Raw genomic sequence first — 24,691 nt, forward strand, 5'->3', positions numbered from 1 at the left:
TCCGGGCCGGGCCTCGCCCGCTCCGCTCGCGCCGCCGGAAGTGGGAGGTGCCGCGCGCGGGCCGGCGCTCGACCCCTCCCCCCGAGGCTCGGCCGCCCCCTCCCCCCGCTCCGCCCGCTCAGGTGCGTCCCGTCCCTCCCCCCCTTGCCTCCCGGGGGCGCGGCGCGGGAGGTGTGTGCGGGACGGGCAGGCGAGGAGGGGGGCTGCGACGCCGGGGGCCCGGGCAGGGGCGGGGGGTCGAGGCGGGGGGCGTGGAGGGGGCCGTGCGGACGGGGCCCGGGGTCCCGGCCTTAGGAGGGGGCCGGCGCTGGGCTCGCGGTGGGGGGCCCGAGGCAGAGGTGCGGGGGTCTCCGGCTCCAGGAAGCGGCGGGCTTAGCGGTCTCCGGTTGAAGCGGCCGTGGTCGCCCGGCGCCGCTTCCCCCATTGTCCCCTTCGCGGCCATGCCCCGTCCTCCCCCGAGCCCCCGTGGCTCCCGGCGTCGCCGCCTCACTGGCGGCCGCCGCAGGATTCCCTTGACACGTTCGACTTCCCACCCCGCGCTGTAGCCTGCAGCGCGCGGTACCTGCCCCGCTCCCCCTTGGGCTCCGGCCGCGGAGTTGCCCGGAGGACCCGTGCCCTGCGCTCTCGTTTACCGGGCACCGAGGACCCGCGACCCCGGGCTCTGTTGGGGCAGGCTGTTTGCACCCGAGGGTGCAGTAATGGCGATTTGGGCCCGTTCTCGCCTAGGAGCTTTGTATAATGGGGGAAACTGAGGCACACAGGGTCCCCGGCCTGTGACTCAAGTGTTGATAAAGCCCAGTCTCCATACTTGCCCTGTGCGCGCTTGAAAGTGCCGGCGGGGGTGGGGTGGGGTGGGGGGATACCTGTGATGCTATTAAAATAAAAACAGGAATTTAAACTAACCCTATGTTACACCCCCTAGCCGCCCCCCTTACATTCTCCTACCCCGCCCCCCCACCTTTGTCTTCACTATAGAGGGCCACGAGTTTGTCCTGCCTCACAAAGGATGACCTTTTGATCCAAAAAGGGCATCAGTCCTGGTTCTCTGACTTGGATTACCCTGTTTTCCAGCTTCTCTTTTCCTGGGTAGAGTAACCAAGATTCTTGTACTTTTTTGTACCCTTGTAGTAACTTTCAAGAGTCTGTATTTTTCTCAGTGAGTGGTTCTGAAACATTTCCCATCTGTGGGGAGCACACTGACAGTAAAAGCTGCTCGGATTGCCCGATACAGTATTGCTGTTTTTCCTCGCACACTCAACACCTCCAAAAAACTTCACTTAAATTAATGAAGAATGCTTTTAATGACTTAAAAAGTGTAAGATGTTATCGATTGTTAGGCCCCCAAGTACGTTCTTTGTAAATAATACTACGTTAAGGTAGGCATGTGGACCATTTGGAAAATTCTCACAGACTAGGCTGTTTTTAAATCACCGTATTTCTGCCAAAAGTGAAAAAGCTTTGTACAGACTCCTATTTATATAAATGTGGTGATTGCCGAGGATCGATGTCCACGGGGGCCTATTGTGGCCAAAAGGATCTTTTAAAACCCTGCTACAGAAAACTCTGAAGCCTTATTTTCTTCTGGGACCCAACTTTTTCTTTGTGTTTCTTTTCCTGGGACTCTGTTGTATGGATGTTCTGCAGGGGAGGGGGGGGGGGAGATACACTTGTTTTAACAGTTTGGAAACTTGTAGCCTGTAATTTGTTTCTGAAGGTACAGAGCATGATGGCGGCGGCGTCTGAGGTAGCTGGTGTGGTGTCCAATGCCCCCAGTCCTCCAGAATCCTCTTCTAGTTTATGTGCTTCCAAATCAGACGAAGGTCTCCCAGACGGTCTAAGGTAATGTGTGCATACCTGACTGGGAAGGTTTCATTTGGGAGAAGGGCTTCTGAGATGGCTTCTTAGAGAAGCAGAGCTGGGCTTTCCTCTTTTTGGCTCCAGTGGCCCTGCACTAGGTTAAGCACGTTCATATGTGTATTTAGGGTACCTAACACAGCACCTGGTGGCCCTCGGCAGGCATGCTAAATATTTGTTGAGCAGATAGGTTAGAATACAGGGGATCAGACTTTTCCGAAAATGCAAATTTTTCACCACCCTACTTTACGTGGACTTTATGTTCATTTAATTACGTGTGTGTGATATATTATACCTATGTGTGTATCTACCTCTTATACGTATATGTTTTGTTATAGTTGTATATATTATGTTATCATGTATCATACTGGTATATTTGTATATGTCTTCTGTCTTATGTAGAGATATAGATATGTACACATGTACATACGTAAGGCACGCATATATCCATACACGCACAAATAGACGTATACGTATATCATCTACAGATTAATAGATTGCTTTGTCACTGTGGCTTACTGTTGTGCGTAGATATTCTGCCTTCCATCTAAACTCTTGAGGGCTGGAGCTATGATTGCAACCTAGCATCTTAGAGCGCTTAACGCATAGTTACGCACAGTGTTGTACTAAATTGTATATTTCACCTCAACTCTAATTTTTTAGCATACCTAGGACCTAATATAATGGATAATACTGTACTAACAGTTTTATATGTATTAACACAGTTAATCCTCCCAACAGGAGGTGCTGATATTATTATTCCCACTTACAGGTGAGGAAACTGAGACACAGAGAGGTAACTTGCCCAGGGTCGCCAACAAGGAGTCAGGGTTTGAACCCAGGCCCGTCTGACTCCGTAGTACTTAACAAATACTGGTTTACGTGAAGAGAGATTTGTTAGCGAAGGGGTAGTGGGGGCAACTGCTAAGTAAGCCTAACCATGAACTTGGATCTTCATTTTATAAGTAGAATCAGCCACATACTACTAGGAGTAATACTAGCAGCTGAGATTTATTGAATATTTACTGTGCCAGGCTCTGTACTCAATACTTTCACACGCATGATTGCCTGCCATCCTCACAATAATCCTATTAGGAGGGTAAGATTTCTGGTTTACAAATGAATTGAAGTAACTTGGCCAGAGTCACACAACCAGTAAATAGCAGAGTCAGGATTTACACCCAAGATATACTGGACTATATGCCCAAATTAATAACTGTCTTCCCCCCTCCTCCACTCCCTCAGGTAACTCTCAGGAAGGAATCAGCTAGAAGTGTTTATAAAGGTTTTCATATCCCAAGATCTCTCAGTTTTATTTTGAACAGCCTGTACCTATTGAGAAAGGAAGGCACTGTGACATAAAGCCTCAGTCGATGCTGGCTTGGGGTACTTACAGGCGTCAGTTGACAGAATCAGTTTTTTAAAAAAGAAGGGGCAAGGAAATTTAGCATAGATGTCATCATTCCTTGGTGAGAGACTTACTGTTCTGAATGTGAGATGTCATCATAAATCCGTTTTAAAGATCTCTTCAAAAAGCAATGCATTAAATGGCCACGACAAACGATAAAACAACTATCCCAGTGTTGTATGCGTGTGTACTTGTCTGGGGTAAAATTTCTACTGACAGCTTCAGTATGGGATTCAAAATTGTCTTTGCCCCAGACAACTTGAAGTGAAGACGCTATGTTCTGGAAAGTTCTCAAAGAACCTAAGAAGTGGTTCTGGTCAAAGATCTATATAAGGAATTTGAAAATTGTTTTTGGGACATGTGAGAGTGGAATATTTTTAAGTTAGTATTTTATTTATTAGAACATTACGTGTAACTAAGTTTGTACATGTAACTGAATGAAATAATGACGAGCATTAGGCTGTTTTATCGACGTTCCCTGAAGTTATTCAAATGGGATCTCAGAAATTTTTGGATCTTCAGAGTCATTTATGTGTGTTTATTGACCATCACTGGACGGTAAAGGTCTGTCTCCACAGCCCAGGTTCTTAACCACCTATCTAACCAGGATGAAAATTGCTGGACAAAGACTAAGTTCCATTTCTTTCTGATGATTTTGGGGGGCTTGTGTAGCCTAGCTTTGTTCTTCTAGTCGTTATGTTAAAGGTATTATGTATTTAATCCTCCTTAAGGTTGGGTGAAGAGAGAAACTTTTTGTCTTATGTCTTTGATAGCCCCAAAGACCCTGCACAGAAGCACAAGAACTCACCTCTGTCGAGTGTAAGTAGCCAAACGATAACCAAGGAGAATAACAGAAATGTCCATTTGGAACACCCAGAGCAGAATCCTGGTTCATCAGCAGGTGACACTTCAGCAGCGCACCGGGCGGTTTTAGGAGAAAACTTGCTAGCCACAGCCCTTTGTCTTTCTGGCGGTGGGTCTCAGTCTGATTTGAAGGACGTGGCCAACACAGCAGGAGAGGAGGGGGACACGTGCCTCCAGGAGAGCCTCCATCGTGTCACTCGGTCTCTTAAGGCAGGGTGCCATACAAAGCAGCTTGCCTCCGGGAGTTGTTCTGAAGACAGATCCCCACAAGCCTCCATCCTAAAGGAAGGTAGCAGGGACACAGGCTTGGATTTCCGACCTGTAGTGCCTCCAGCAAATGGGGTTGAAGGAGTCAGAGTGGATCAGGATGATGATCAGGATAGCGCTTCCCTGAAGCTTTCTCAAAACATTGCCGTACAGGTCAAGTATCAAGTTTCTATTACTAAAATGGAATTCGGGCTCTTTATTTGTTTACATATTTATCGAGGGTAGGAGACCTTTCTTCATAGGTGGCGGAGAACTATTCCGTCTCGTTTTTTTATCGGCAGCTATCGTACGATTTTCACACAGTGCCGTGTGAGGACATCCTTCCGGTGTTCAATAAATAATAAAGCCAGGAGCCAGTGTCTAATCATGGCACCTAGGAACTTTGTGACCTACATATAATCTCTTCCGCTGATTAATTGATCACAGTAGGTCATTAGCGTTCATATTTCCCATCTTTGTCCTTACAGGAGGAATCCTCGTGAATTCTCTGACCTCCATCTTAAGAACATTGCATCCTGCCTCCTAGTGATTGGTGTCTTTGTTGTAGGAGGAAGGATGGGCACAATAAGTTTAGGGGGCAAAATTCTTATGTCACACTCGAGGCTGTCTGTCAGTTCTTGGGTTTTGTTCAGGTTATTCTGTGGGATGGATGTTCAATGCAGTATAGAGGCCAATGTCTCCTTGCCAGACCTGCGGTTTTCTCGTTAGGAAGCCGATAAGGGGAAAGCAAAAAAGATTAGCTTCTTAGTTACTTGTGGCAGATTTCTAGGTAAAATTACTAAAGAGTAATTCTGCCTTTTAAAATGTCTCTGAGTATTTCTGAATGTGATTCTTTCTTTCTTTATAGACTGACTTTAAGACGGCTGATTCAGAGGTAAACACAGATCAAGATATTGAAAAGAATCTGGTAAGTACTTAAAACAGTCACTGTGAATATATGAGACCATTAACTCAGACTATCTTGAGTCCTATCATCTCAGTTAGAAATGGTGCAGGAATCTCCTTTTAAAATCCCTGATGGATGGTTAGCTAACTTCTATTTGATCACTTTCAGAGATGGGAAACATTACTCATAAAGCAGCTGATTGTATTATCGTATTTGAGAAATAGCTCTTTTTTGTTGTTGTTTATTTATTTATTTATTTTGAGAGAGAGAGCGAGCAAGCGAGCAGGGGAGGGGCAGAGAAAGAGGGAGAGAGGGGATCTCAAGCTGTCTCTGCGCTGTCAGCACAGAGCCTGATGCGGGGCTTGATCTCACAAACTGTGAAATCATGACCTGAGCTGAAATGGAGGGTCAGACGCTTAAGTGACCGAGCCAGCCCTGGCACTCCTCTGATTGTCAGGGTCTGTTCTGAGGTGAGGACAGACCCTCTAACACTGCTTGTTAGAGTGTTCTCTTGAGCTCTGTAGAGTAAATCCAAACTCCCCTTTGCTTGTTTGCTCTATGTATACTTGAAGTGTTTTTTATACCTCTTCCCTTCCCCCCTCAAGTCTGAATCTTCCCAGAAAAAACCATCTCCAGACATTTTTAACGTTCTTCTTTTCTTCATGGGATACATTTTCCAGCCCTTCCGTCACCCTGCTTACTTTTCCACAGGGACATGTTCCATCTTGTCAGTGCTTTGAAAATGTGATCCTAAGAGCTAAATGCAATAATCCAAATACAGAAGAAGTAATTCACAGCACAGTGGGATTCTCGTTCTCTTTCGTGCCAGACGCTATTTCTTAAGCTTACCTGTGGCAGTCTCCTCACCTTTTGAGCTTTCCATAAAACATCTGTCAGGTCTTTTTCTGGTGTATTATTGAGTCATATCTTCCCTTTTTATTCCTGGTAATTGGTTTTTTAAAACCTCAAGAGCTGCCCGTGAATCGTTGTGAAAATGGTCTCTTTGAACTATCCCTGGCATTTTGTGGCAAAAACTTCCCTTCCGTACAAGTGTACGGATATCAAAATACGCATTTTTCAAGACGAAGGGTGAGGCTGGGAAAGGCGCCCTAGCATTGGAAGAGGTCTTAGGGTAATATGTGTTAGCTGAGTGAGGAAAAAAGAGGAAAAGTGCTTGCAGCAACCAACTAGATAAGAAAGTGGATATTTAGTCAAGCTGAAGAAACTGAAGGGCAGATGGAAGGAAGTTATGGGAGCACGTTAACCAGATGAAGCGAGTAGAGTTTTTAGATAGAGAGTAACAACTTAGGCATTATTCATAAGAGGTGGGTAAGGAGACCCTACAGATGAGCAAGCTGATGCAGGCGTCCTGGGGGAAAACTGAGCTAGAAGAGAGGCTCCAGGGAAAGCGGGTAGAGTTCGCCGTTTCTTGAGCACTTATTCTAAGCACTTTCATCCAGAGTATTTATTTTGTCCCCACTATACAACAGTTCCGGTGTCTATAGCAATCCAAGGGACCAGCTAAGTTATACAGAAGCTTTAGCATCAGTCTGAAGCAGGAGCAGAAACCATGAAGCCATTGGGCCCAAAGAGGCCTGGAGTTACATTTTGCGTGGCTGTATTCTTTCGGGTGGTGGTGTGGCCCATGTGCTTTTAAAAAGGCAGTGGAGCTAGGCATTAAGGAGGGCACTTGTTGGGATGAACGCTGGGTATTTTATGTAAGTGATGAATCACTGGGTTCTACTCCTGAAGCCAGTACTGCACTGTATGTTAACTAACTTGAATTTAAATAAATACGTTAAAAGAAAAGAAAAAAGGCGACCATTATTTTCTCTGGGCCAAAAAGCCTCAAGCTTAGTGGTTGTTCACAATTAAGGAATGATGAAAAATTTATATGCTTTGACCCATTTATCCCACTTATTTGAATTTATTCTCCCCAAATAACTAAAAGTTCAGTAGAAGGCAAGAGCTATGTAGCCAATGGTATTCATTTGTTTTTGTTTTTGTTTTTAATGGAAACAACCAACCCTTGAAAATGAACTATATGCAACGCGGAAAATACCTCTGATATAATATTGAATGAATTAAGGCAAATGCAAACCATCTACATGATAACAACAACAACCATGGAAAAATATGCCTGCAAATGGCCTCATACAGATAGTGTCTTCCTGGAAAGAGAGAGGTCACAGCAGGAGACTCTTCTATTGGTAAACATTAAACAAATCAGGAGATCAAAGTGTGGGGAGCTGCAGAGGGGTAGAAGCGGAGGTGCGTCTGTTCATTGTGTGTTGTCTACGGAGCGGCCAGTGCAAGTGCTGTCGAGGACCTCCCTCCACCCACTCACGTTTCCCAGCCTCAGTCACTGGTGTAAACCGTTGTGATATTTGTCATGGCTACCTGTGTTTTTATCCTGTTTATCTTTTTATTGAAAAAAAAAAAAGTTCTTTCATATTATTTTTGAAAAAGAGAGAGAAAGAGAGTATGAGCAGGGGAGGGGCAGAGAGAGAGGGAGACAGGATCCGAAATGGGCTCTGTGCTGACAGCAGACAGCCCGCTGGCAGGACTCGAACTTGCCAACTGTGAGATCATGACCTGAGCGCAAGTCGTATGCTCAACGGGCTGAGCCACCCAGGCGCCCCATTATTCTGCTTTCCTTAATGATGTTCTCGGAATTGACTTTAAATGTGATCTTTCTTTTTACCTGGTTGCGTCTTAAGTAATAGTGATGTTGTGTTAGTTACATTTTTAATGCATATTGAAATCAATATAAAACTATTTTTAAAAAGCAGTGGAGCTAGGCAGGTGTTAACCTTGGTGGCAATACAAGAAACTTGGCTCCTGTTTTATTTGTTTCCCTTTTTGTGCACTTATGGTAATGTCCCACTGCCTGCACTTGGAATTGTAACTTCTGATCCTTGGAACCAATTATCCACCAATGAAGCAAAGTAACTTTGGCCTCTTACAAAGATGATTTGGATCGAGTAGTTTACTATGTACCTTTCAGTTCTCTGGGTGCATAAATAGTATGTACCTTCAGCCTTCTTGCCATGAAACTGGTGGGTTTTTTTGCCATCCTGAGTTGTTCTAAATATGCATTGTGGACAGAGAAGGTACCACAAAGAAATAAAGGGAAAGAGCTGTGGTTAAAAAAGAAAAGATTCCTCTTATCTACCAGTTGCATATTGGTCCTTAATCTTTCTTTAACTTTTCTTGGGTTAAAGTCCTCTTCCAGAATGTAGTTGATTTTTTTGTTTGTTTGTTTTTGAGAGAGAGGGCGCAGGTGAGTGAGGGGCAGAGAGAGAGTCCCACTAGGGGCAGAGAGAGAAAGAGAGGATCGGGGCTCACCTGAGATGGGGCTTGGGCTCACCCAATATGGAGCCTGAACTCACAAACATTATGACCTGAGCCAAAGTCAGATGCTTAACGAACGGAGCCACCCAGGTGCCCCCAAAATGTTTTGAAGACATTAATTCTCATCTCAGAAAAATGTATCTCCCTCCCCCACCCCAATTTCAGGGAGTTCAGAGATCCCTGAGGCCCAGCCATAGACCTCCGGTTCAGAATCCCTGTAACTGTGTGACAGTGAGGCGTCATCTGAGGAGCCTTAGTCATGTTTCAGCACCTGGACTAAGGACTAGCTCATCACAAAGCTAAAGTTCCATCTTGAGGGCTTATTTTTTATTATCACAATGTGATATGTTTTCCTTCATTCCTTTCTTTTTTTTAAAAATTTTTAAAGTGTTTTATTTATTTTTGGGGGAGAGACAGAGTGCAAGTGGGGGAGGGGCAGAGAGAGAGACACACACACACACACACACACAGAATCTGAAGCAGGCTCCAGGCCCTGAGCTGTCAGCACAGAGCCTGGTGTGGGGCTCGAACTCACAAACCATGAGATCATGACCTGAGCTGAAGTCAGGCGCTTAACCGACTGAGCCACCCAGATGCCCCTCCTTCATTCACTTCTAAAACCTGTCTTTTCTTTGAAAATAATTATCTTTTTCTTTTTAATTTTTTTACCATTTTATTTTTTAAAAATTTTTTTAACATTTATTCGTTTTTGAGAGACACAGAGAGACAGAGTGTGAATGGGGGAAGGGCAGAGAGAGAGGGAGACACAGAATCCGAAGCAGGGTCCAGGCTCTGAGCCGTCAGCACAGAGCCCGACGTGGGGCTCAAACTCATGAGCTGTGAGATCATGACCTGAGCTGAAGTGGACGCTTAACCGACTGAGCCACCCAGGCGCCCCGTAAGGTTTATTTTTGAGAGACAGAAGGAGAGAGAGAGAGTGCGTGCGCAAGTGGGGAAGGGGTGGGGTGGGGGCGGGCAGAGGATCTGTAGCAGGCTCTGTGCTGACAGCAGAGAGCCTGATGCAGGGCTCAACCCATGAACCTCCACAAGATCATGCCCTGAGCTGAAGTCAGATGCTTAACTGAGCTAGCCGGTGCCCAAAAATAGTTATCTTTTAATGAACAAGTTCAGTTGAATGCTCTTAGTTTAAATTTTACATGGGCTGCCTTACACCAAATCTGTTTTAAATTGACCGTCTTTAAGTTTTAGTGTCCCTTTGAAAGGTCACCATCACTTCTCTTGATTTACGGGTGTGGGGAGGCAGAACACCGCAGTTCTCAGAAGCCTTAACTTCTACTCCACTACGTGAGAGTTTATTGATTGGCCCAATCTGAATACCGTGTTCCTCAGACCCCTTTAGTGGATCTGTCCATTTTTAGCACTAGTGACCAGTAAGGGATCCTATTTTCTGGATGCATTCTTGAGTAGGTGATCTGTTTTTTGGTCTTTGCCCGTTCATTTCTTCTTGCTTTGATAAAATGCCTCCTTCCTCTTATTCCCTAGAGCAGCGATTGCCAAACTTTTCTGTAAAATGTCTGATGGTAAATGTCTTAGTTTTGGGGGCTCTGTGGGTTCTGTTGTAACCATTCCATTCATTGTAGTATAAAAGCAACTTGTAAGCCATGTGGGTAGTTCCTATAAAACTTATTTATAAAAGCAGACGATGGCTGGATTTGGCCCACAGGCCATACATTGCCAGACCCTGCCTTAGCGAAGTGTTGTGCGATAGAATGTCCTGTAATGATGGAAATGTCTTGTATCTTGTGCCATCTAGTACGGTAGCCTTTTGTTATTTGTGGCTACCCAGTACTTGGGACGTGGGTGGCTAGGTTACTGAGGGGCCGTATTTTTAAATTCTTTTATTTTAAATGATTTTAATTTATAAAGCCACACATGGCCAGCCAGCAGTTAGAATATTGGATTGCACATCCTAGGGCTCTGCACAATGCCTTGAACGGGCATCTGGTGAATGTTTTTTTGCAGTTAGATCAGGGAATTACACTTTCCTTCTCTTGTTACAAATAGGACAAGATGATGACGGAGAGAACCCTTTTGAAGGAACGTTACCAGGAGGTCCTGGACAAGCAGAGGCAAGTGGAGAATCAGCTCCAAGTGCAGTTAAAACAACTTCAGCAAAGGAGGGAAGAAGAAATGAAGAATCACCAGGTATTCTGTTTATTAAAATTGTCAGTAAGTAAAGCTACACTTCCTAATCAAACTTTAATTTTGTTTCTGAATTAATAGAAATGGGAGGGCAGTATTTATCTTTTAACGGTTGTCTTAGAATTTTAGGGATCAAAAGAATTTTTGAAGGCATCTTGTTCAAGCTCCCACTAGTATTTTAGTTCAGAGAAAAAAGTTATTTACTTAACATATTTTGATGACACAGTTGACTGTCTACCTGGAAAACCACATGATTAGACTCTTATGTTACATTAAAACCTACAATCCTAGGTAGATTAAAACTCTATGTGTGAAAACTGGAAAAAATATAAATTAGAAGAAAGTTTAGGAGCATATTTATGAAACCTCAAGTTGCAAGAGGTCATTTTAAGCCAGGCAGAAAACCCAGAAGCCATAAGAAAATGAACCAACTGTATTATATGTAATTTAAAACTTTTGATAGGACACATGATACAAAAACCAGTCAGAAGATCAATGTTAGACTGGGAAAAATGTTTGTGGCACACCTGATGAACGGTTTAATATCCATATCTGTGTTCTGAGACTCTTACACATTCATGGTAAAAGTCAGATACTCTAGAGAAAAGTCAGGAAAGGTTATTCTATAGCTTCCTATTGCTCCTGTGACAAATTACCGCGAATTTGGCAGCTGAACATGACACACATTTATTACCTGACAGTACTATAGGCCAGAAGTCCAACCTGGGTGTCACTGGGCTAAAATCCAAGTATTAGCAGGGTTGTATCCCTTTCTGGGGACTTGGGGAGAGTACCTCTCTCTGCATTTCTAGCTTCTAGAGGCTGCTTGCGTTCCTTGACTTGTGGCGCCATTCTCCATCCTCCAAGTCAGCAGATTTCCATCTCTGACCATTCTTCCCTAATCACATATTCATCTGATCACACCTGGGAAGGGTTCTCCACTTTTAAAGACCTGCATGATTAGGTTGGCTGTATCCAGATGACCCAGGATTATCTCCCCATATCCAGGTCTTTACCTTAGTCACAGCTGCACAGTGTCTGTTCCCATGGAAGGTAGCATATTTGCAGGTCCCAGGGATTAGGTTAGATTTGATTAGATGACCATGTGGACATATTTGGGGGGGGGGGGCTATTATTTTGCCTACAGCAATTGTAAATGGCAATTCACAGAAGAGAAAAAGCAAGTGGATAATAAACATATGAAAAGAAGCCCAACCTCACTGGTATTCATTCATTCATTCATTCATTCATTCTTTCACTCAGCGTTTTCTGAGTTCCTGATCTGAGCTCTGCAGATTTAATGGTAAAGAAAACATAGTCTCTGCATTGAATGCTTCTTTGAGTTGGAGGAAGCAGACATTAAAAACAGTAAAGGATGGGAGTTAGGAAAATGCTCCCTAAAATTATTAGATACCATTCCTCTCTCTCCCCTCAAGAGATTGGCAAAAATGAAATAAATTGTCAGGGTGAGGAAAAATGAACTGTTTTCAGACATTTGTAGATGTATGCATTGTTACAACCTTTTTGGAAAAGTTGTTAAGAATTATCAGTTAGGGGCACCTAGATGGCTCAGTAGGTTCGGCACCCGACTTAGCTCAGGTTATGATCTCAATAGCTTGTGGGTTAGAGCCCCGTGTCGGGCTCTGTGCTGACAGGTCAGAGCCTGGAGCCTGCTTGGATTCTGTGTCTCCCTCTCTCTCTGCCTTTCCGTGCTCACACTCTGTTTCTCTCTCTTAAAAATAAACATTAAAAAAAATTGTTTTATTTAAAAAAAATTATCAGTTAAAACTGAAATGTTCTGTGACCTAGCGATCGTATTATTAAGTCTGTTCTACAGAAATAAACGTTTTTATATGAAAACATAGACATAGAGTATTTATTGCAGTATGGTGTGTAGTTACCAAAAAAACTGGAATCAACTTAATGGACTCTTAACATAGAATGGTTGGATAAATTGGATATATACATATTATGTCTTATACAGCTATTTTTAAGTTAAATCTATATTGACAGTGTGTTTACATCAAGTGGAAAAAAGGATGGCACATAACATGTATAAAATCCTCTCATTTGGAAAAAACACAAAAGCAAAGAAATACATATTTAAGTATACATGTGTTTGTGTAAGAACAGAGAGAGATGTGAAAGCCTGCTCCAACATCATGTTGGTTATGGGTGGAATTGGGGTGGACAGGGAGTGACCTATCACTTTTTTATTATTTGACTTCTTACTACAAATGTATACATACACGTATGTATATATGTATATATATACACATACATACATATATATATAAACCCTCACACATACATATATACATATATATGTATGTACATATATATAAACTCTCACACATACATACATATATACATATATATGTATGCATACATATTTATATATATAAACCCTCACACATAATAAGTAGAACCTTAACAAAACAAAACAAAACCATATTTGTTGGAAATAGGAAATTCCCACCCTGTACAGGCATTCTTTTCAGGTGTTCATTCAGCCTTTACCCAAACATGAGTAATGGAGAGGTTATTCCCTCAGAAGGCAGTAAATTCCATTTTTGAACAGTTGGGATTGTTAGAAGTTCTTTGTCCTACTGAATTGAAATCTACTTTATTGTAACTTTCTCTCTTACATCTAAATACTGGCTTTCTGAGCCACTCATGAACCAGATTCCTTCAGTTCAAGTTGAATTTACTAAAGTCAATGTGTTAATTTGTTTAGTTAAAAATAACCTTCAGACCAAAAGAACTAATTTGTTTCCTTCTTTATTTGTGTGTGGCTGTAATTATGGGGGACTCAGGAGATACTGAAGGCTATCCAGGATGTAACAATAAAGCGAGAAGAAACAAAAAAGAAGATAGAGAAAGAAAAGAAGGAGTTTTTGCAGAAGGAGCAGGATCTGAAAGCTGAAATTGAGAAGCTTTGTGAGAAGGGCAGAAGGTAAATGATGCTGTTTAGAGTAGAACCTTGCACGTATGTATATATTTGTGCATAAGTAGCTAGTCGTGTTTATGTTCGTACTTCCTTTTCTTTTGGTCTAATTCTTATTTGAAAAACAAGTGCACAAATAAAATCCTGTAATGACTTCAGCGTTTTCAGCACCTTGTTTTAGATTCAATAAAGAAAAATGTTCAGATTAAATAATACCTTAAAATAATAGCAGCTGCTTGTTGGTCCTAAGTGTGATCAAGATTTTGAAATGCATCTAACAACCACTTCGCTTGTTTTGAACCTGGTTCTTCAGAAGTTCAGGGTATGGAAGTACTCTGATTATGTTATCCACTAAAACAGATTTCAAACAGTAACATCGTAAGTAAGCTGTTTGGAGAGAATTATTTAGTGGATCTATGTTCTCTTCTGGGCATTGCAGTAAGAACAAAGTAGGTGTAGAATTTGGTCGGATTTTCAGTTTTCCAACTTTCTTAATGTTGAAATAAAAATAACTGCGAACACTGATGATTTTATTTAAATTGTAAAATGCGCTTTTATTTGTCACTAAAATCTTGGCTTGCTGGTGAGTGAAAAGTAGCAAGCTCATCGGTTGAATCATTTTTCCAAGCATGAAAGATGGTAACCGTGAAAGGTCAACGTGAGAAAGCACATTTGGGAAAGAGCCTAAGGATCAGTCTGTTTTGTTGACACTCGAATGATGGATGGTTACAAGTTGGGTCGGTTGTCCGTGCTGATCCATGTGCCAGCAGTTATGAAGAGTGTGCTGGGACCATAACGCCATACCTGGTGTTGTTAGTGATCCAGACCGCTGCCACTACCTGCTGACAGCATGGCCTTTGTCATCGTCTTCACGGTCTGCAAGGGGGAGGAGGTGAAACAGACATGTGATGCGAGCAACTCAGCAGCAGACGTCTTAGTGAGCAAAAGCTAGGAAGGAGAGTCTGTAATTATATTCTAGGCTCTGTGAAAGGTTTCCTTTTGATGTGTGCTCTACGCTCTTAACATATCTCTGACCGCTTTCTTTACCTTCTGATTGGGTAGCCCCAGAGTGGTTGATACTAACAGTTTGCTGCTTGTGCTCTTGAAGATCCAATTGGGTGTTTTTACGTGTGTTGTGAATGTCAGAATGGTGCTTTCTGTCATTTGTTTTGTGGCGTGTGGGGTTCACTTTTCCAGAAGCAGGAGGAAGAAGTCTTCTGTGTGTATCTTTGTTCAGGCAGTGATAGAGGTTTTGTTTTGCATTCCGTCATCCATAGTAACTGTGGGCACAGAGCTTTTGCTCATTTTGCTAGTCTGCTCAGGCTGCCTTAACAGAGTACCACAGACTGGGTGACTTAACAGAAATGTAAAAATAAAAGGAAAAGAAAAAGAAAGGATAATAATTAGAATCAGGATGAGCAATAAAAACAAGAGCAACAACAACAGCAACACAGAAGTGTATCGTCTCACAGTTCCAGAGGCTGGAAGTCCAAGGTTAAGATGCCAGCAGGGTTGGTTTCTGGTGAAGCTGTCGTCTTGGCTTGCAGACACCGCTGCCTTCTTGCTCTGTCCTCACATGGCCTTTCTCCTCTGGGTGTGCACACTCCTGCTCTCTTTCCTCTTCGTATAAGGACACCAGTCCTCCCGGATTAGATCCCCATCCTTATGCCCTCATTTAACTTCAATTACTTCCTTGAAGGCCTTATCTCCAAATACAGTCACACTGCTGGTTAGAGTTTCAACACAGGAATTTTGGGACACATTTCAGTCCATAACAGTCAAATTTCCTGTTTGTAGCTCTTTCGTTCAGTCAGTGTTTATGGAGTGTCTTCTGTGAGCTAGACAATATGGGCCTAGAGAATAAAAAGTCCGCACCTGGGTGGCTCAGTCGGTTAAGCCGTCAACTTCCGCTCATCGAGCTCTGTGCTAACAGCTCAGAGCCTGGAGCCTGCTTCGGATTCTGTGTCTCCCCTCTCTCTGCTCCTCCCCTGCTCGCGCTCTCTCTCTCAAAAATTAAAAAACACTAAAAAAAAAAAAAAAAGTCCTCAAGGAGCTTATTGCTTAATAAGGGAAATGATAGTATAATGATACCATATAGTGGTGGTATGAGGTCCGGACTGGGTAGGAGTCAAAGAGGGCTTCCCGGAGAAAGTGATTCCAGAAATAAATCCCGAAAGATAAAGGGGAACATGAACACCAAATGCAATGGATGATCCTTGGTTTGATCCTGGATTAAACAAATAAACTGTAGGGGCGCCTGGGTGGCTCAGTCGGTTGGGCGTCCGACTTCGGCTCAGGTCATGATCTCGCGGTCCGTGAGTTCGAGCCCCGCGTCGGGCTCTGTGCTGACAGCTCAGAGCCTGGAGCCTGTTTCAGATTCTGTGTCTCCCTCTCTCTCTGACCCTCCCCCGTTCATGCTCTGTCTCTCTCTGTCTCAAAAATAAATAAACGTTAAAAAAAAAAAATTAAAAAACAAACTGTAAAGGACGTTTTGGAATAAATGGAAAAATTTGAATATGGATTACATATTAGATAGTGTGTTGATATTAAATATTTGGGATACTGTGGGTTATGCTGTTGAATGTTTATGTAGAAGATTGTTCTTGTTCTTTAAGAGCTACTTGCTGGAGTTTTAGGGGCTAGGTGTAAGGATGTCTGTAACTTTCAGATGGTTCCGAGAGAGACAAAACGAATGTGGCAAGTAAGGGTAACAACTGATGAAGCTAGATGAAGGGCACGTGTTTATTATACCATTCTCTTGATTTTTGTTTTGGATCGAAACGTTCAAAGGTAGAGTTATAGGGTGGGGGTAGATACCAGGAGGAATTAGTGGGGCAAAGAATAGGGCAAAGAGCTTGCAGGCAGGAGGCCTACAGATGAGAGAGCCACACTGAGCTGTTAGCTGGGCCGGAACGAGGCCAGTGAAGTAGTGGGAAGCTGGTCACAAAAGATTCCTATGTTGTGTTCAGGAGTTTGGGTTTTTCCCTGATAGAGATATTGAAAGATTTTAAGGGAGGAGAGGTATCAAAGGATGAGCTTTGTATTTTAGATAAATGACTTTGGCAGGTGGAAAGCAGGTGGGAGTAGCTTGGAGGGCCACTTAGGAGATGTCTCTGTCAGAGCCTGTGTCACTCTGGCGCCAGCGGGGGGGAGAGAAGGGAACGCATTTGTCAGGAGCACTGGTCGGTGACAGGGAGGAGCTGGTGTAATTCCCATATTTCTGGCTCTGAAAATGGGGGAAATAATGGGGTTCTTTTGTAAGGCGTCTTAGCCGTTTTATCTTACAAGTTTCAACTTAATTCTGCCTACTTTGTGACATCTTCCTTATCCACTTCTTCCTGAACTAATTTCTGATTTCTCCCTCCTCAGAACATCTATACAGCTCTCTGACCATTTAGTGCTTATTTTTATATTGTACCCTACATTTTTTCCCACTTGTGTATATCTCAGCTGCCCACTTACATTGTAAGCCTCTTGAGGATAAATACTAGATTCTCTCTGTGTATAGGTAATTAAAAAAAATTCATTCTCATATTCTTTTCCAGTACTCAGTTCATTGCTATATATCTGGTAATTATTTGACAAGTATTTGTTGAATCACTGGATAGCAAATTAAGAGAATTTCACATTGGGGCGCCTGGGTGGCTCAGTCAGTTCAGCATCTGACTCTTGGTTTCAGCTCAGGTCATGAACTCATGGTTCATGAGTTCAAGCCCCGTGTCTGGCTCCACTCTGACACTGTGGAGCCTGATTGGGATTCTCTCTCCCCTCTTTCTCTACCCCTCCCCTGTTCTCTCTCTCTCTCTCTCTCTCTCTTTCAAAATAAATAATTTTTTCAAAAGAGAATTTTAGGGGCCCCTGGGTGGCTCAGTTGGTTGAACATCTGACTTCGGCTCAGGTCATGATCTCACAGTTTGTGGGTTCGAGCCCCGCCTTGGGTTCTGTGCTGACAGCTCAGAGTCTGGAGTCTGCTTCACAGTCTGTGTCTCTCTCTCTGTCCCTTCCCTGCTTATATTCTCTCTCTCTTTCTCAAAAATAAATAAATATTAAAAAAAAAATGAAAAAAAGAATTTTTCACTGATGTTATGTGAAGGTGAATTTAATAGAAATCTGCTAAGTGCTTTGTACTTTTTGAGGTAGTCACTATGTATTTTATTTATTTATTTTTTAAAGTTTATTTATTTTGAGAGAGAGTACCGAATAATCAGTTTATTTGATTTTTTTCTCCTGGATACTTGGTTGCTTTGTCACGGACATTGTCTTGCTTTCGTGGGACACTTCCTAATTCTCTGCTTATATCCTCCAAGATTATTGCTGGCTTGGAGAAGGTGAGGGCTCAGTGTGCATGTTGTTCCAGGGCAGAACTTCTTTTTAAGATTCCTGCCTTTAACTGTGACTCATGGGGAATGACAGCAAGTAGAGCCCTTCCTCCATAAAAGATGGTGAGCTTGTGCTTTAAAGGGCTTCATCAATCAACTTGTAGAAGTATCTTGGGACAAATAGCAGGAAAGCTGCAATATTAAGCCCGATTCTTCTTTTTTAAAAGATGTTCTGAGCTTGCCTAATGAACTCACATGATAGAGTGATAGGTAAGTAGTAGATCAAGGTACTTAGTGTTGGAAGCATTTCTTTAGATATGTCACAAGAGTCTGTGCTAAATTGAAATGAATAGGGTGCATGAAGATTCATTTTGGAATTCTCTCACCAAATGGTAGTTTATTTAACAGGTACGCATGGAAGCCCTGGTAGCTTGCCTAGTAAACAGTCAATCTGGTGAGTGTTTCTTGGGTGTGCAGCAGTGAGCCAGGCTGTCACAACATCCTGTATTTAACCACAGCCTTCAGTCCTCCCGGCAGTCGACTTGTTCCCAGTAAGTCTACACTTGGACCACTTCAGGTCCCCTTTCTCTTTTGGTGACCTCGCTCCTTTGCCACCAGTCTTTCAGCTCCCTGGATGCATGTCTTTCCATAGCCAGCCTAGACGTGTGGTCCACTGCTTGAATTACTCCCTTAGTGTTCCCCTCCGTTCTCTTCCCCTGCATTTTTCTGTAGTCCTCCAGTCCTGGGTCAGGTCCGCCACCTGGCCTGTCATCTTACCCCTGGGCTGCTGAGAGCTGCTGGAGACAGTCACATGACGGTGTGTTTTGGGTCCGAATAAATGTATGACTTCTAACAGCACCTGGATCTTCAGGGCTCCCTCTTCCTCTGAGAGCTGTCCCAAACTTTTACCTCCCATTCTGAACTTTCTCTCTCCCCCATTTCTCTCCTTCGTCTTAGCAGATGATCTCGCTTTTTATTTCACTGAAGAAATAGAGGCCATCAAGTGAAACTTCCTTCAGTTTCCCAGCTATTGGCACACACATCCATCCCTTCCTCCTGTCCCAGTATCTGAGTTGAACGTTTCTACCTGGATGTGAATTCAGTTCACTCTCGCTTCTACCATTTCTCCATAAGTGGCAGCACTGTGCCCTTCCAACCACACCTAAGCTGAAACACTGAGAGTCATCCTAATTCTTATCTCATAGACTTTGACCAAGTTCCGTACATCCTCCTCCTCCTCCTCCTCCTCCTCCTCCTTCTTCTTTTTAATGTTTTTTTATTTTTGAGAGAGAGCACGAGCGGGGGAGGGGCAGAGAAAGGGAAACAGAGGATCTGGAGCGGACTCTGAGCTGACATCAGCAAGCCCTATGTGGTGCTCAAAGTCACAAACCGTGAGACCATGACCTAAACCAAAGTCTGACGCTTAACCGACTGAGCCACCCAGGCACCCCAACAGCCATGCTGGTTTATACATACTACAACATGAACTCACTTAAAACTCAGCCTGTATTATTTGCTCTAGAAAGCTTTCCCACATCCTCCCCTTCACACATTGTGAACATTTAATTTAGATGACCCTCCTCTGTACTCACTAGCATGCTGTGTGTACCTCTGTCTTAACCCATATCTCTGATGGTCTTTTTGCTAACTTGAATGCCTCCTCCATCATATAGTTAGCTTCTTGAGGGCAAGTGTTTTGATTTATCTATTGCTGTGTAAAAAAGCAGTCGTAAAACTTAGTATCTTACAACAATAGTAATTTCTATTCCTCTCACAACTCTTTGGGTTGACTGAGTCTCAGATGGACGGTTCTGCTAGTCTCCTTTAGAGCCATTCCTGTAGCTGTGGCCGGATGGTGACTGGGTCTTGAACATCCATGATGGTGTCATTAATATTTCTGACACCTTGGCAGGGACACCTGGAAGGCTGGGCTCACCTGGGACTCCAAGAGGTCTAGGCCTTTTCTGACTCTCTCTCTCTATATTATCTCAGGGCTTTTTCCTCTCTAGGTGGTCTTTCCAACACAGGGGCAGATTTTCTACTTGGTGGCTCAGAGCTCCCAAGAGTGCAAAAGTGGAAATTTCTCGGCTTTCCTAAGCCATAGCCTTGGAACTGGTGTAGTGCTACTTCTGTGGCATTCTTTTGGTTAAAATGAGTCACAGGGCCAGCTCAGATTTAGCATTGGAGGGGACTGTGAAGAGCATGGACACCAGGAGGCCTGGTGCATTGGGAAGGGTCCATATCTGGAAATCTGCTACCACAGCAAGTAACACGTCTTATTTAATTTTTTCTGCTTAGCATAGATTAGTATCTTTTAAATATGGGGAATCATAGAAGTTATGCAGATAGATACATAATTAGAGATGTTTTAGAAACATGCAGGAAGAATTTTGGAGAGAGACAGAGGCTGGGACATCAACCAGGAGAAGCCCTTACAGTAAACTGAGTTTCCAAGGATCCTTATAAGAGTAGTAGTGATGGTGGAATGAAAGAGAAGAAATGGATTCAGGAGGAATTGATGCTGGATTATTTTAGAGATTAAGACTGGGGAAGGTGTCAAAACGAACTTCCCTGTATTGACCCTGGTTAGTAGTTATGTGCTATGTGGTAGTAATTGGGAAATGGAATTCAAGTTCTACGTTTCGAGGGTAAAGAAGTAATTTGATGTTATGAGACATACAAGTTAAAATACTAAGTTGGCCTTTGGAAGTGGGACACTAGACTCGAAGAGTTGACTGTGTAGAGGTGATAGTTATGATACTAGAATTGAGTTTTTTATGGGGAAAAAGTATAGAGTAGGGCTTAATTCTGAACCCTGAGGTACACCTGCAGTTTGGGAGTATAAAGAGGAAGCGAAGGCAGAAAGGAAGGGAAACAGCTTATAATAGTTTAGGGTTTCAAAGGGAGAAGTGCCTAACAATGTCAGAAATTTCAGACAAGTAAGTAAGAACCAGGTCTGAGTAAAGGCCATTGGTAATTACTGAGTGTAACCAGCAGGGAAAGTTTTTAGGCAGAGGAATTAAATGATTGGATTTATTTTTACCCCGATATTTTATTATGAAAAATTTTTAAACACTAGGAGAAGCTGGGAGTATTGTACATTAACACTCACCACCTAGATTCAACAATGAACATTCTGCTAAATAGGTTTTAGCAATATCTTTCCATCCCTCTATCCATTCATCAGTCCTCTTTTTTTTTTCGATGCATATCAGGGCAATTTGTAGTCATCAGTAACTTCACCTTTAAATCCGTGAACATATATATCATTAATTAGAGTTAAATATTATTATTTGTGTGTTTTTTATTTTTTTTGGTAGTAACATGTATATGCAGTTAAATACGTAAGTCTTAAGTGTACCGTTCCATGAGTTGTGACAAATGTATGTGCCTGTGTATTCAGACCCCATCAAGTATAGAGAATACTACCATTAGGCCAAATGGTTCCCTCATACACTTTCCCAGGCATATCTTTTCTTTATCGTTTTTAATGTAAATCCAAGTTAGTTAACATATAGTGCAATAATGATTTCAGGAATGGAATTTAGACGTACAACACCCAGTGTGCATCCCAACAAGTGCCCTCCTTAGTGCCCATCTCCCATTTGGCCGAACCCCCAACCAACATCTGTCTCTCCACAACCCCTCAGTTTGTTCTCTGTATTTAAGAGTCTCTTATGGTTTGTCTCTCTCTCTGGTTTTTCTTATTTTTCCTTCCCTTCCCCTATGTTTATCTGTTGTTTTTCTCAAATTCCATGTACGAGTGAACTCTTAGGATATTTGTCTTTCTCTGACTTATTTCACTTAGCATAATATAATGCACTGTAGTTCCATCCACATTGTGGCAAATGGCAAGATTTCATTATTTTAGATTGCTGAGTAATATTTCATTGTATATATGCACCACATCTTTATCCGTTTGTCAGTTGATGGACATTTGGGATTTTTCCAAAATTTGGCTTTTGTCGATAGTGCTGCTATAAACATTGGGGTGCATGTACCCTTTCGAATCAGCATTTTTGTGTCCTTTAGATAAATACCTAGTAGTGAAGTTGCTGGGTCACAAGGTAGTTCTATTTTTAATTTTTTGAGGAATCTCCATACTGTTTTCCAGATTGGCTGCACCAGTTTGCCTTCCCACCAGTAGTGCCAAAGAGATCCTCTTTCTCCGTGTCCTTGTCAACATCTGTTGTTTCCTGAGTTGTTAATTTTAGCCATTCTGACAGGCGTGAGGTGGTATCTGATTGTGGTTTTGATTTGTATTTCCCTGATGATGAGTGATGTGCATATTTTCATGTGTCTGTTAGCCGTCTAGATGTCTTCTTTGGAAAAGTGTCTCTTCATGTCTTTTTCCCATTTCTTCATTGGATTATTTGTTTTTTGGGTGTTGAGTGTGGTAAGTTCTTTATAGTTTTTGGGGTACAAACCCTTTATCTGATATGTCATTTGGAAATATCTTCTCCCATTCTGTCAGTTGCCTTTTAGTTTTGCTCATTGTTTCCTTCGCTGTGTAGAAGCTCTTTATCTTCGTGAGGTCCCAATAGTTCATTTTTGCTTTTGTTTCCCTTGCCTCCCGAGACATGTCTAATAAAAACTTGCTGCAGTTGAGGTCAAAGAGATTGGTTGCCTGTGTTCTCCTCTAGGATTTTGATGCCTTCTGTCTTACATTTTGTTCTTTCATCCATTTTTTTTTAATTTTCAATTTTACAGATTTTGTATTTCTTTTTTTTTAATTTTATTTTTTTAAATCTATATCCAAATTAGTTAACATATAGTGCAACAATGATTTCAGGAGTAGATACCTTAATGTCCCTTACCCATTTAGCCCATCCCCCGCCCCCCCCCACAACCCTGTTCTCCATATTTAAGCATCTTTTATGTTTTGTCCCCTCCCTGTTTTTATATTATTTTTGTTTCCCTTCCCTTATGTTCATTTGTTTTGTCTCTTAAAGTCCTCATATGAGTGAAGTCATATGATATTTGTCTTTCTCTGACTAATTTCGCTTAGCATAATACCCTCCAGTTCCATCCATGTAGTTGCAAATGGCAAGATTTCATTCTTTTTGATTGCTGAGTATACTCCATTGTGTGCGTGTGTGTGTGTGTGTGTGTGTGTATACACACCACATCTTTATCCATTCATTCATCGATGGACATTTGGGCTCTTTCCATACTTCGGCTATTGTGGATAGTGCTGCTACAAACATTGGGGTGCATATGTCCCTTCGAAACAGCACACCTGTATCCCGTGGATAAATGCCTAGTAGTGCAATTGTTGAGTCATAAGGTAGTTCTGTTTTTAATTTTTTCAGGAACCTCCATACTGTTTTCGAGAGTGGCTGCACCACTCTCGCTTGCGTTCCCACCAGCAGTACAAAAGACATCCTCTTTCTTTGCATCCTCGCCAACATCTGTTGTTGCCTGAGTTGTTCATGTGAGCCATTCTGACAGGTGTGAGGTGGTATCTCATTGCGGTTTTGATTTGTATTTCCCTGAGGATGAGTGATGTGGAGCATTTTTTCCTGTCGGTTGGCCATCTGGATGTCTTCTTTGGTGAAGTGTCTGTTTGTGTCTTTTGTCCATTTCTTCACTGGATTATTTGTTTTTTTGGGTGTTGAGTGTGATAAGTTCTTTTCAGATTTTGTATACTATCCCTTTGTCTGATATGTCATTTACAAATATCTTCTCCCATTCTGTTGGTTGCCTTTTAGTTTTGCTGATTGTTTCCTTCGCTATGCAGAAGTTTTTTATTTTGATGAGGTCCCAATACGTTTTTGCTTTTGTTTCCCTTGCCTCTGGAGACGTGTTGAGTACGAAGGTGCTGCGGCCAGGATCCAAGAGGTTTTTGCCTGCTTTCTCCTCGAGGATTTTGATGGCTTTCTGTCTTACATTGAGGTCTTTCATCCATTTTCAGTTTATTTTTGTGTCTGGTGTAAGAAAGTGGTCCAGGTTCATTTCTCTGCATGTCGCTGTTCAGTTTTCCCAGCACCACTTGCTGAAGAGACTGTCTTTATTCCATTGGATATTCTTTCTTGCTTTGTCAAAGATTTGTGGGTCCCTTTCTGGGTTCTCTATTCTGTTCCATTGATCTATGTGTCTGTTATTGTCCTAGTTCCATTCTGTTCTGATGATTATTACAGGTTTGTTTGTAATACAGCTCAAAGTCTGGAATTGTGAGGCCTCCAGCTTTGGTTTTCTTTTTCAAGATTGCCTTGGCTATTCGGGGTCTTTTCTGGTTCCATACGAATTTTAGGATTGTTTGTTCTAGCTCTGTGAAGAGTGGTAGTGTTATTTTGGTAGGGAATGCTTTCCCAGTCATTTCTTGTCCCTTCTTCCAAAAGCAACTGCTGATTTCTGATTTTTTTAATCAGAAATTAATTTAGCAGGTTCTAGAGTGTCACATAAATGAAATCATAGAATGTGTACTCTTTCGTGTAGGATTTCTTTCATTCAGCATAATGTTTTTTGACATTCATTCATGTCTCTTTATTGTCCAGTAATATTCCTTTTGTTAATATACCACTGTTTGTCCGTTCTCCTTTGAGGGGCATGTAATGATTTCCAGATTTTGATTATTATGAATAAAGCTGCTGTGAACAGTCAAATACAAGTCTTTGTGTGAACATATG

At 42.4% G+C, this 24,691-nt stretch overlaps 1 protein-coding gene across 3 annotated transcripts in view; it reads left to right on the top strand.

Annotated features, from left to right (window-relative positions):
* The first annotated feature begins 55 nt into the window (after window positions 1-55).
* Window positions 56-24,691, top strand: part of RNF214 (ring finger protein 214) — a 47,421-nt gene continuing 22,785 nt past the window's right edge. The window contains exons 1-6 of one of the 3 annotated variants that reach the window (XM_042959305.1): window positions 56-122; window positions 1,715-1,839; window positions 4,036-4,081; window positions 5,241-5,300; window positions 10,659-10,799; window positions 13,613-13,752. In XM_042959305.1, coding sequence (XP_042815239.1) covers window positions 1,724-1,839; window positions 4,036-4,081; window positions 5,241-5,300; window positions 10,659-10,799; window positions 13,613-13,752 — 503 coding nt within the window. In that variant the 5' untranslated portion in view covers window positions 56-122; window positions 1,715-1,723. Of the gene's footprint in view, window positions 123-954; window positions 1,087-1,714; window positions 1,840-4,035; window positions 4,547-5,240; window positions 5,301-10,658; window positions 10,824-13,612; window positions 13,753-24,691 lie in introns of those variants that run through there. The other 2 variants (XM_042959304.1, XM_042959306.1) reach the window with 2 other exon arrangements.

This window comes from Panthera tigris, chromosome D1, assembly GCF_018350195.1.
Source record: "Panthera tigris isolate Pti1 chromosome D1, P.tigris_Pti1_mat1.1, whole genome shotgun sequence".
NCBI classification, from domain to species: domain Eukaryota; kingdom Metazoa; phylum Chordata; class Mammalia; order Carnivora; family Felidae; genus Panthera; species Panthera tigris.